Raw genomic sequence first — 13,792 nt, forward strand, 5'->3', positions numbered from 1 at the left:
TGTCATCAGGTTGCACGGAGCCACACACACAGCATGAAATAATGCATGACTGAAAATCCAGCAACATAAATTATCTACAGCTGCAGAACTGCAGGATGAATGCAAGTTCTAGGGAAACACCCAGAAGCGCAGCAGCTCAGACTCCGCACTAAATTAATGACTGATCACTACCTAGTTTGCATGGCAAAAAACAGAGGCGGCTTATGCACCATTCTGAAAACATTTAGTTGTACACCATTAAATTATGGTGTGCAGCTAGATGACCCAAGGAGTCTATAGCAGAAAAAATGCTCATTTGCATCTTACTGTGATACAGTGCCTTGAAACACACAATAAGGCTGGGTGACTGTATGAGGATGGTGACTTAACCCTATGCTACAGCATCACAGAAAAAGTCACAAGTGGCTCAAGAGACTACTTATGCTCTTCATGCATCCTACCCACATTTTTTTACATTAGTAATGAAGTACTGAAGAAAGTTTGCAAAATTAATTTTAATTCCATGCATCTTAAGACTGCCCCTTAGAAAACAATGTATTTTATTCCCTCCTATGGTGCATTTCCAGACTTTCCTTTGTGGAGTTTTGTACCTCACTGGGTGATCACCAGCTGCCTCCTATTTTAAAAATGGCAAATCATTGATACTGCTTTGCTACTATGAATTTTATGAGCATAATGACAGATCTGAGTCATCTGGCATGGTATCAACCTTACCTTTCTTAATTTGAGGGGCATATGTAATAAAATGATCAACTCAATGCCTGAACTGAAATGTAGTACCTTGGATGATTAACAGTCTCTGAAAAATTGCTAAACTCAATATCTGCACTGAAACAGCTTTTAATTTGTGATATGTTGGAACTTACAAAGGTTCCAGCAACATTGCTGTTATTGTACAGCACATCCTGAGAAGCTCTCTTCTACTGCACAAAAACATCATGTGTGAAAGGTAGAAATTTTGTAATTGTAAATGTTCAACTAGGTGGCTCTAAGATACTCAAAACTGTCTGTTTTATACATTCTATTAAGTCAGGCCTGGCCTGTATAGAAGACACTATAAAATAGCTCTTCTTGATGTCAGTATTGAGTAATCGGTTGCCTATTAGAAGACCGAAGACACATTCTTTCGAATGCATCTTGGTCGAACTCAAAAGCCTGAAACGGCAAAATATCGAAGCAGCTTTTAAGCAAATTCTTTCCCAAGGAAAGAATTTGCTTGGCCGTTTCTTTACTTTGCCATTTTCAGCACTGTAGTGTGGTCTCGGAGTTGATATATTTAAGAAGGGGTGTGTGGGGGGCGAAGCCCCCAACATAATGTAATGTTTAAAGTATTTTTTTTTTGGAACAGCAATTTTTTTCCCTAGGAAAAAAAATCACTGTTTTGACAGTTTGAAATTGTAAGCTTTATCTTACATACCGTCGATTAATCACCGTTCACTTTTTTAAGTGTTCGGTGATCTAATATAGACCCGAGTAATCAATTTATCCGGACCCTTTACTCACACTGTAAGGTAAGTCAAAATGGATTCATGTGTTATCAGACCTGCAATTATAGTCAATATAACTTCCAAGACACAATAGATTTTATATTGAATCCTGCTCAGTCTATAGTCCTACCATTAAAGCATTGATTATAATGATTTCTGAAGTAATGACATGCCCATTTCTGCTATAAAGGCATGTATGAAAGTCCACTGCGTACACACACAAATCAGTGTTTAGCACATGTAGTCTTCTAACTCTGGTGCATTTCTTGCCATCCTAAGGAATAATGAGTGACATCAATCTTCTTCTTCTCCTCCTAGCTTCCTGTAAACTCCTTTTATTACTTTACGTGGACTCTTGAGGGAATTATACACACTAAAGTTATCGGTCAAAACCTTTAAAGCAAGATGACAAACTCAGCCATGTATGAGTACTGGGGAAAAATACTATGATTAAGAAATAATTAATGGACAGTGCCACTCAGGGGTGGCATAGAGTGTTAAAGCCCTGACTAAAACCCAGCAAAACTGGGTGTGATTACCTGCTCAGGTGACCGAAGAAACAGCAGGGAGGGATGGATGTTAGCATCATGGGGTGGGTAGACCTATGGGTATTTCTTGTGTCAATCCCTAGTGAAGGCTGGGAAAGGCATGCTGGTAGGCAATGCTTAGGGGAGGGAAATAAGGGTGGGGACATGGCTGAGCTGTTCTGGAGGTGCGTGATATACAGCATGTCTTCATTGCACACCCACCCCTCAGGCAATACCATTAGGTCTGAAGAGAGTGGGGAAGTGGGAGGTCTCAGTAAAATTCCCCTCTAGATGGATGCAAGACATGCTGAGCCAATGGATACACAAGCTCCACGACTGGCCCCAACAATACTGGAATTGTCTGGGGGGACAACATGGACTTTGACTGGGTTGCTGGGCTTGTATTAATGAAGGAAGGGAGGAGGTTATCATGTTAATATCCATGCTTAAACAAGTGGTGATCAATGGAAGCAAAAAAAAAATAAAAAATCCTCTTCCTCAACTGCAATACACCTCTAAAACTCCTATACAATGTTTCCATGAAGATAAAAAGCTAAAGCTTCTAAAGCCTTTACACTCTGAAGCCTCCCATCAACATTTCCCTTCCATGAAAGTACCTCCCTTTAAACATTTCAAAAGTTATCCAGTTATTTCTGAATCTTCAGAGCAGCAAAAATGGAAATTGTTAGTAAAAGAAATATGCTAAAGGGTACACGTGATGCCATTTGGGTCCTGCCTTACAATATTGCCCCGGGCATGCAGTAATCTCTGTACCTCACCTGCTTTATTGCGCTTATAAAATGGGTATCTGTATTTTAGTTTTTGAAATCTGAATTTTTCTTTTAAGTGGTCTCTGTATAGAAATTATTTGTTTTGAAGTGCACGTTGATGTAAAGTAGTTCCACTACCCATTTTAACTAAATGACAGTTATCAGGATTATAACAGTTTAGCTGTGTGGAATTTTGAAATGAAACTTACAGGGTAGTCATTTAAGGAATTCTTCTGCCAAACTTTGGTGTACAACTGCAGAATCCAGTTTATAAAAACATACCAACACTAAGCAATGTCTCCACTAAGTTCTGACAGACGAATGACACCAGATGAGGAGACTAACCTGTCAGAATTACACTGATTCACAAACATGTACACTGCTTTCTAGGTAATATAGCCTCAAAACTACTCACAGCAGTACTCATTTTGGTAGTAACTTCAAGACAAGAAAGACATATATGCAAGCAATAATACTCCTTACATCATTTTATGCTGGTTTAGCTGACATGTTTGCTGTTCACTAAAAATATTCCACAAAGGTAACCATTTTGGGGTCAGCTCCCAAGAACCATTTTATTTCTATTTTATATACATTTTGTATTCAGGAACTATGTTACTTTGTTGTACTGTATCTTCAGATTAACCTCTTAAGTTGAAGAATGCCTGCTGGATTCTTTCTGCTGCACAGTTTTGTGTGTGTGTGTATGTGTGTATGTGTGTGTGTGTGTGTGTGTGTGTGTGTGTGTGTGATTTGACTCCTAGCTTAGTGTGTCTGGTTTCTGTTATTATGGTGACTGTTCCTGCTTCAGTTTATTCACATCCTGTCCAAAACTGCTTAATTTTCTGTGTGAGAGTATGCATTTTCACTTTCTTCAGGACATTCATTTTTACTTTATGGAATGTCTTTTGTGGTTCCTAATCAGTTAGTGTAGTTAAATTTGAGTTTTTCAATGTTTTGATGACTAATTTTTTTTTTCAATTTGGGCCACAGGCTCAGTTCCTGTTTTAATCTTCCCTTCTTTAATTTTTATTATTACTGTTTTCATAGAATTAGTAATGCATTTGAGCTGAGTGCATGCATTTCTGGTCAAGCAATTTGGTCAGTTTTCCTTGCTCATTATACATACATGTGTGTGTGTGTGTGTGTGTATGTGTGTGTGTGTGTGTGTGTATATACTCTCGTATATATACATACAAATACACACACACATATATATATATATATATATATATATATATATATATATATATATACATACACACACACACACACACACATATATATATATATATATATATATATATATATATATATATAAAAACACATGATTGTGCATTCATAGGGTGGTACTAGGTTATCGGCCCTAGAGCCTATACAAGTCTTGCCATAAGAATTCCCTGGCTATTTCTTCCCACAGTATTTACTTCCCTGGACCCCTGTCTAGCAGGGCAACTGGCGTGACCCTTGGGGTGAATATATACATTTGACTGACTGACAAAATCTTAATGTTTAGCTTAGAGTAATAGCATAGATATTTACTGAAAGTTTAACCTGAGCATGTATATTCTGAAACAATAAGTATTCTAATTAAAACATACTTAATATTTCTCAATTAAAACTGTTTCAAACCCTTCGATATACTAGTTAGCCTCCTAAAAATATCTGCAAGGTTGCATCTGAAGTTTCAAAGAAAGTTAGGATTTCTACTTCATATTGTTAAATTACTTTAAGGTGTTTTGGATTTTTTTCTTTTTGATAACGGTATTGCACTTTAAGAAAGAAGCTCAGATACATGTCTTTGAGACTGTGGGAATGAAAGCTACAATTTACTGAAAAACTTAATGATCAAATGGAAATACTTTCTCAGAACCATAAACTGTACAGAGATGCTGGAGAAATATAAATCTGATTTGCTGCAATCACGGAGAGAAACAACAAACACTGAAACAAACTGCATGTGGAATAAGTGATAAACATCTATAAGACGGTACCATAAGCTCTGATGCAATACATGTCAAGAAAACTCATGAAAATAGTGCTGAGATGTTTAATACATTTCACTCTATTAGTTTTCAACCCCATTTAAATATTTGTTACTGTCCCATTTAAATATTGCAGAAGTTGAGTTTGTAGTAGCTATACATAATTACAACCAAAGAGACATAATAATAAACCTAGTATGAAATAATACTTCTTATAAAGTTGCTTTTAAATCTGTTTATCTAATTATTCATTGAGGAAATCAATGAATTATTCAGATGGAAAAAAGTTTTTATTGGCATTGTTTTAATTGTAGTGTATCTTTACTGACTGTCACTCTGGATGTGATTGTATTTAATAGTTCCATTCTTGAATTATTTGAAGGCTTTAAACCATGTGCTAGCATGGCTTTAATATGATTTAAATAAAGTTGTTTTTTATTTGCAGCTAGTTAGCATGGTTTATGTTACAAGAGATTGATGTTCACTGTATCATCAAAACAAAGATTCACTGCTCCAAAATTTTAGCTTTTCCTTTAAATGTTTGCTATAATATTACAGTTTATCAGATAAGAATCATTGCTTTTACAGTTAGAAATTATTATTTGTTCTAGAACCGCAGGACGTTTACACATTTTTCAAGCTTTTTACAGGATACAGTTACCTATATAAACATTGTAAGGCAAAATGAAGGCAGGTATTAAATTTTGTGATTACCAAAAGAGTAGAATCATTATATTTCCTGGACACTGTTAAAATGCTTAGGCTTGTGATAGAATTCCATGTCTGATGAAGTGTAGGAGTACTACATGAAAGCGCTTACATGCTTTCACTAAATAAATCGTTTGGTTTTATGCCGTGCGTGTCCTTTGCCTGCTTGGATTTCTTGTATTATACCTTTGGAGCCTGGTCTGCACTTTACCTGGTGCAGTGGTTTTGTTTGGATTTCTTGCATTATATTTTTGGAGCCTGGTCTGGACTTTATCTGGTCCAGTGGTTTTGTTTTTGCCTATAACCTAATATGTTAAGTAGAGAGCTTAATGGTTTCAGGGCAAGGCAAAAAAGAAGCAGTGCCAGAGAGTTACCCTGGAATATCCCCCTTTGAATTTTTATCCATGGGAAAATAAGTTGTCCTTTATCATGGCTTAGTGGCAAAGTAATGTATAATGCTTTTCATGTGTCATACACCTAAGATGGTATAACCAAAGAGCCATATTACGATACCATATGCAACATGTTACTTTAAATAGTGGCCTGGCATATGAGTTATATATTCTGCTAATAAAAAAAAATAAATCACAAACAAACAAATATTGATGTGTACCTGCCACAGCTGTTTCATACAGAGATCATAACAGTACTTAGAATAAAAATGCTGAATGCTGCAGGTTGGGTGTCCTACCATTTTTTATGAAGACTCTATTCAAAAATGCTGAGTGATCATACATATATCATGTAGTTAATTTTTCTCTCTCTTGTTGAAAAAGAAAGGAATCTGCTAGTGTCAATGTATAAAATTCATATACAGACTCACACTCCTGTGTCACAGCTCCCCTGTGTATAATGCTGAAGTATCTCAACTTCTAGAAGTTCTTGTACTGAATCAGTATAAGCATGTTTGACTATTTGTATTTTTTTCTGGGGTACAGGATTAATCTAACTCAACTGCTTTCAGTCTAGCATGGTCAGTACAAAACATCAGAACACTTGACATGCATATAGTTAATATAAAACATACAATGCAGAGAATGATTCAACATTTTAACTTTTGGCAAGAAAGAGATAGTACAAAGAATGAATGAGGGATCAAGCTTCACAAATCAGTGTAATGACATAGTATGATCCTTAAGTAATATAATTTAACACAGCAACACGTGCACTGTTTGGTGATGTCTTATGAGAATATAAATCAATGTAGTATATTGACGTTGTTGGAAATGCAGTTTATACAACATTTACAAAACAACAGTATACTGGGAGGGAAAAAAGAAAAAAATCAGGAGAGAGATAAAAAGGATATTGAGGATGTAGGGTGGATTTGAGGGAAGGGATACTGTAGTGCAACTACAATTTATGTTTCTGTAAAGTACTCTAAAGATGTGACAAAATGTGTGAGCTTTAGGAATGCAGAGGTTAGGTAGTATATGTGGTATGAAAGGAGATGCATTCTCCATCTTATGTAACATATTTTAAAATGTTAAGAAATTGACATATGATTGACTTTTATTTTAAAATGTTAAGAAATTGACATATGATTGACTTTTTTGTTACAGTGGAACGGATAAAATTCCAAATAATTTATGCATCCTGCTGTGTGTACTTTTTTGTGAAATGTCTGGAATGAGGGTTTTAGGAGGGAACTAATCTAATTGTGGATAATGGGTATCAGGCAGTCAGATAGGAGGGGTGAGGATTCAAGTTTTATCAGTCTGAAGAAAAGTGAACTTATTAGTAAATGGGATACACGTTTGACAGCAACACATTTTTCTGTCAAATTCTTACTCTTGAATTCAGAAAAAAGATACATTATTATGAAATTACCTTGGGTTTAATGAATATAAATAATATAGATGGATTACTGTACTAAATCTAGCTTGTTTCTAAAAATAAGTCTGTTCTAGAACAATACCATTTACAAAGTTAATTGTTGCTCCATCATGTGACTAAACTGAGTTGTTTTAATATTACTTAAGTCACACCATGCACCATGTATTTTAAATGTTTGACGAAGTGTATGAAGGTGTGAAAAACCTTGTCTGTTTTATTAATGTATATTAAAATCAGCTATGATTCTAGATATTCTTTTTTTTTTTTTGTAAACAAGAGTAGGCCAACAGACTAGGAAGCAAAGTCATTGCCTGGCCATGTCTTGATCATTATGATTCCTTCCTTCTACCTAAAAGGAAAAGGTTAGAAAATGCAGTTATTGTAATTGGCAGCTGTTCCCTTAAGTACTGTAGTATAACGTGCACATAAAATGAGCAGTTACTGAAATTGATAGCTGTTCCCTTAAATACTGTAGCATAACGTGCACATACAATGAGCAGTTGTAATTGGCAGCTGTTCCTTACGTACTGTAGTATAACATGCACATACAATGATCATTTACTGTAACTGGCAGCTGTTCCCTTAAGTACTGTAGTATAACGTGCACATACAATGATCAGTTACTGTAACTGGCAGCTGTTCCCTTAAGTACTGTAGTATAATGTGCACATACAATGATCAGTTACTGTAACTGGCAGCTGTTCCCTTAAGTACTGTAGTATAATGTGCACATACAATGATCAGTTACTGTAACTGGCAGCTGTTCCCTTAAGTACTGTAGTATAATGTGCACATACAATGATCAGTTACTGTAACTGGCAGCTGATTCCTTAAGTACTGTAGTATAACATGCACATACAATGATCAGTTACTGTAACTGGCAGCTGTTCCCTTAAGTACTGTAGTATAATGTGCACATACAATGATCAGTTACTGTAACTGGCAGCTGTTCCCTTAAGTACTGTAGTATAACGTGCACATACAATGATCAGTTATTGTAACTGGCAGCTGCTCCCTTAAGTACTGTAGTATAATGTGCACATACAATGATCAGTTACTGTAACTGGCAGCTGTTCCCTTAAGTACTGTAGTATAACATGCACATACAATGATCAGTTACTGTAATTGGCAGCTGTTCCTTACGTACTGTAGTATAACATGCACATACAATGATCATTTACTGTAACTGGCAGCTGTTCCCTTAAGTACTGTAGTATAACGTGCACATACAATGATCAGTTACTGTAACTGGCAGCTGTTCCCTTAAGTACTGTAGTATAATGTGCACATACAATGATCAGTTACTGTAACTGGCAGCTGTTCCTTAAGTACTGTAGTATAATGTGCACATACAATGATCAGTTACTGTAACTGGCAGCTGTTCCCTTAAGTACTGTAGTATAACGTGCACATACAATGATCAGTTACTGTAACTGGCAGCTGCTTCCTTAAGTACTGTAGTATAATGTGCACATACAATGATCAGTTACTGTAACTGGCAGCTGTTCCCTTAAGTACTGTAGTATAATGTGCACATACAATGATCAGTTACTGTAACTGGCAGCTGTTCCCTTAAGTACTGTAGTATAACGTGCACATACAATGATCAGTTACTGTAACTGGCAGCTGCTTCCTTAAGTACTGTAGTATAACGTGCACATACAATGATCAGTTACTGTAACTGGCAGCTGCTTCCTTAAGTACTGTAGTATAACGTGCACATACAATGATCAGTTACTGTAACTGGCAGCTGTTCCCTTAAGTACTGTAGTATAATGTGCACATACAATGATCAGTTACTGTAACTGGCAGCTGCTTCCTTAAGTACTGTAGTATAACGTGCACATACAATGATCAGTTACTGTAACTGGCAGCTGCTTCCTTAAGTACTGTAGTATAACGTGCACATACAATGATCAGTTACTGTAACTGGCAGCTGCTTCCTTAAGTACTGTAGTATAACGTGCACATACAATGATCAGTTACTGTAACTGGCAGCTGCTTCCTTAAGTACTGTAGTATAACATGCACATACAATGATCAGTTACTGTAACTGGCAGCTGATTCCTTAAGTACTGTAGTATAACATGCACATACAATGATCAGTTACTGTAACTGGCAGCTGCTTCCTTAAGTACTGTAGTATAACTTGCACATGGAATTATCAGAATCAGAATCACATTTATCAAGAATGGGAAAATATCATAATACATCCAACAGCAATTCTCTTGTTTCCTACAAAATCACTAACTACATCTTTATAGCTCAATGTAGACATTATGTAATATTTAATATATCCTGATAATTTGTGGTCATTCTCTATAATCCTCCCTTCCTCTGTTTTTCTGGGTCTATTATGAAATATTTTGCAAATACTGCATAAAACACTTAACAGAATAATACATATAGACATTTGCTTGAAACCATTATTTTATGTGGGGGAAGTCCTTCACCCCTTGATACCTATTATGATAACCACCAAGATTCTAAATATTTTTGCATTTCTCCTTCATTTAGTGACTTCAGAAGGGGAGAGTAAAATTTCTGAATAGTGTTCTAAAATATTTCATTTTTGAGATCTTCTGTTTCAGAAAAAGAATGACTCTCATTTTTTCATTTTATTGATTTAAATGGGAAACCATTTGGGCACAAATGCTTCTCATTTCAGTGTCCACCCAAGAGCACCATATACTATTACTTTCAGTCAGTCAGTCAGTCTATCTAACACACAAACAAACACACACTTTTTTTTTCAGACCTAGTTTGGTCTTTCCATAGTATGTGTAATCCCTGATGGACAATGAGCCCTATATAAACTGCGCATAATCTTATGAACACTTATAAAACAGTCTATGCCATTTCACCCTTTTTCAGTTATAAGTCAGATGTTAAATGAAGGTCCACTGTCCACCAGGAGTAGTGATTCAGAGTTGCATCACTTCTATCCATTACAGAAATTCATCTTTCTCTAGAATATTAAATTCTTATATTACTGAATGTTGCCTTGCTTAATTAGGGATATTCCTGAACTTGGTTTCCCTGTGTTACAGACAGGCACTTAGCACTACATCACTACGCAAATTCATTCTCAGCATACTGCTCACCCTCTTCAAAAATACATCTCATGCATCAAATAGATTTGGCAAGGTTTTAATGTTTAAGTATTTGCAAAAGACAATAAATAGACTCTATACCACATCTGATAAAAATGAAACCTTTGAAATTTCAGGATGAATTTTTTTTTCTTTTCCTTTTCAGAAGTTATTTTTATAAGGTACTGTTTCCACTTACTTTCTATTAAAAGTAGATAGCCTAAATGTAATATGCCACAATAGCAGTGGCTTTTAATAATACTTAACTTCATGGGTGGAGCAATGGCATTTTAGCCCACAACACTTAGCAGCTTAAAGAAATATCCTTTTCCTTGATCCACTTATTCACCATTCGCAGTGGGGAGATAAAACAATACTTAATATTTTATAAAGTCATGCTGATTGTTAAACCATATGTACTGTTAATATTGATCCTGTTATTAAGCTGTCCCTATTTTGGATGCCACAGACTGGCATGTAATAAGACATGATCAATGTATTCTGCAAACACAGTAGGTAACACAGATAGCCTAATTAAAACAAATCACAGCAGAAGTTTGTAACAATTTCAGTTACATTTGTTTGAATAAATGTACATCCAATAAGACTTGATCAATGTATTTGACAAAATATGGCAAACAAAGCAAATATTACATGCTAATACAACTGATGGAAGTTTCTCATTTGACTCACCTCTGTGGCAAGGCTCTGACTTGCCCCATTGTCAAGAAGAAACTTAACAACTTGAAGGTGATTTTCCTGTGCTGCCATATACAGCGGCGTGAAGCCATTCTGAAAGAAATAAAAGGAAAGAAATACAAGTCTTAATTAATCCTTATTAAAAGGGAGCAGAGTCATAATGTACTCTAAATACAAATGTTACTATGTTAAGTGAAAAGTGAAAGGACTACAGCCATATACAGCTCACCATTTAAAGCTGAATCATTATCCAGTTGTCTTTCCAATAATTATGCAGTTATTTTATTTTCTTCACCATAAATATTTATATATGAGCGATATAGAATAAACAGAAACTTTAATATAAAGCAACTTTACATAACTTGCTTAAGCTTCACTTACTTTTTGTCACTTTGTCAATGAGAAACATGATTGAACCAAAGCATCTGGCTTTCAATGTTTTTTAGTTAAGTGCCAGGTGAAGCTATGGAAGTTGCTTAATGGAGAGATGTTGGAGGTAGTTATAGCAAATAATGAAATACCTCATTCCATCTTTAATCATCAGGTCATATGACTGGTAATAAAATGTTATCTTACTTGTGATCTAATAAAAAGCTTCAATACTAGGCAGCAAGAGGAATTCATGACATTACATTCGGGTGAAAATAAGTTTCAGATACAGACCCAGAGACAGCAGCATGCTAATGGCTTACTATAGTAAGCAAATAGTGGAATATGGAATGACTATGACAAATATTCATCTGTTAACTACATCTTGGGTCACTGAATAAGTTGTTTTGGGCTGTATTATGTAATGTCAAGTGATTAACTAATAAGTCAAGAATTATATCTTATCTGGTTCATAATACTGATCTATTTTTAATAAAGAAACCTGCATGGACAAAACGTCAGGGCATTGTCTGGGTTTCTGTATTCCACCTGGATATAATGTCATTTACAGGTCCTGCACTGGATGTTCCCCTCAGCATGGTGGTGATAGTGTGATTTGTTTTTCACCTGGCCTAAAGTTGTCCATAATTAATACTGAGGAATCTAATTCCTTTAATTATGATCCTGGGGCTGGAGTGAATTTTAAGATTTCTCTGAATGTGTTGTGCCCACAAAGTTTCATGGGATCCTTTTTGGAAGGGGTTGCCAATGTCATCATTGACCTGAAGCACGCATCTTCATGGCACTTACTCATTGGAATACTTTAATGTCTGGACTGATGACAAGATTTATGAACTTGCTATGGAACTCCTGGGCTTAATGGAGTCTTCTGGATTAATTCAACCACATACTGTAAGGAAGCTTTGTGATCTTTTACAAACAGGATTGTTTTTCCTGATTAGCAAGATTATTGAGAGCTGGGAAACTTGGCTAATGCTGAGCAGAGTTTAAATACGCTGATTATGACATTCTCATGGACACATTTTCAGACAAGCATTCAACCAATTGCACACTGGAACATGAGCCAGTGAGACTGAATAACACCTGCCTTGTGTTCTCTTGTGCAATTATTCTTTGCATTTTTGGTCCTTCCATGGTAACTCAGAAATTTCCAACCTCCTTGAAATATACTGTTGTTATTTAGATTCTCAGGCAACCATGACTGGATTCAAACGTGTTGGGGAATCTGTAACCTGGTATAGCCTCCTCTTCATCAAAATGATCAGTAAGAAGGCAATCTATATACAGCCGTCTCATGACTGTTGTATCCTAGTTAGTTTGGTTTCAGATCATGGAAAAGTATAGAGATGACACTCATTCACGTTGTCTATGACATTCTCATAGGGAGAGCCCAAAGGAAATATTTTGTTGTAGGCTTATTTGATCAAAATGCAGCTTCTCACACTGTGGGTCACTGTACGTCACAAGATCCTGATTGAGCACCTGCGGATGCACTGCCACTTAACTGATAAACTCTTGGATTGGCTGTACAGACTGACTAATGTCTAGTTTAAATGCATCAGACCCTTACATGTTGGAGTATGATGTGCCACAGGACTCAGTCTTGTATCCCTTCTTATTCACTGTTTGCATGCTGGTGCTGAGGGAAGTCATTGCAAGAAGGGTGATTTCATATCAGAGGTAGAATATTTAGGGTTTGGGGGTATGAAGATATAGCCCCAAGACTGGGATTTGAAAGGGGTGTAGCCCATCAGTTAATACAGTCCAGCAGGTGAAGGTAAAATTACTTGCAGTAAACTGTTTGCAATACATACGGTATTGGTGGGCTGGTTGACTCAATTTGCAGAAAATTATTACACCCACTATATTTTGGACTAACTAATTTCTAGTATTACTGATAATTTTAAGATGCACTAGTTTGATTGCTGGTTTGGAGGTAAAAACACCATAGCTTACTTTTCTTTGGATTTAGCAACAGCTTAGATTGCTCAAGCCATCATTCAACTTTTGTAAAGCAAAACTGTAGGCCATCTTGGTGCTGTTTGACTAAAGAGGCTGTGCATATCAGTGTTGAGCCATCTACACATTGGATTATGTATCTTTTTGACAAGAGTACATGAAACAGAATAAAGTGTGGCATCATGCCGCTAGAGTCACTAAAGACAGTCATATATTACTGCTTGCTGTTGCCTGACAGCCATGTGTTAATAGACTGCATCTGTAATAACAGCCCTCTAAACTTAAGAAAACAACGAGCGACATGCTCTACATCTAATTCCCAAAGTATGTTTTAATGAA

The 13,792-nt window shown here is 36.0% G+C and overlaps 1 protein-coding gene across 7 annotated transcripts in view; it reads right to left on the reverse strand.

The window, feature by feature from the left end:
* The window catches only part of ANK3 (ankyrin 3), a 2,432,060-nt gene that overhangs the window by 1,157,366 nt on the left and 1,260,902 nt on the right, over positions 1-13,792 (reverse strand). For all 7 annotated transcript variants that reach the window (XM_044056400.1, XM_044056402.1, XM_044056401.1 and 4 more), the window contains exon 5: positions 11,099-11,197. In XM_044056400.1, coding sequence (XP_043912335.1) covers positions 11,099-11,197 — 99 coding nt within the window. The remainder of the gene's footprint in view (positions 1-11,098; positions 11,198-13,792) is intronic.

The sequence above is a fragment of the Protopterus annectens genome, chromosome 14.part0 (genome assembly GCF_019279795.1).
Source record: "Protopterus annectens isolate FY-2018-M chromosome 14.part0, PAN1.0, whole genome shotgun sequence".
NCBI lineage: Eukaryota > Metazoa > Chordata > Ceratodontiformes > Protopteridae > Protopterus > Protopterus annectens.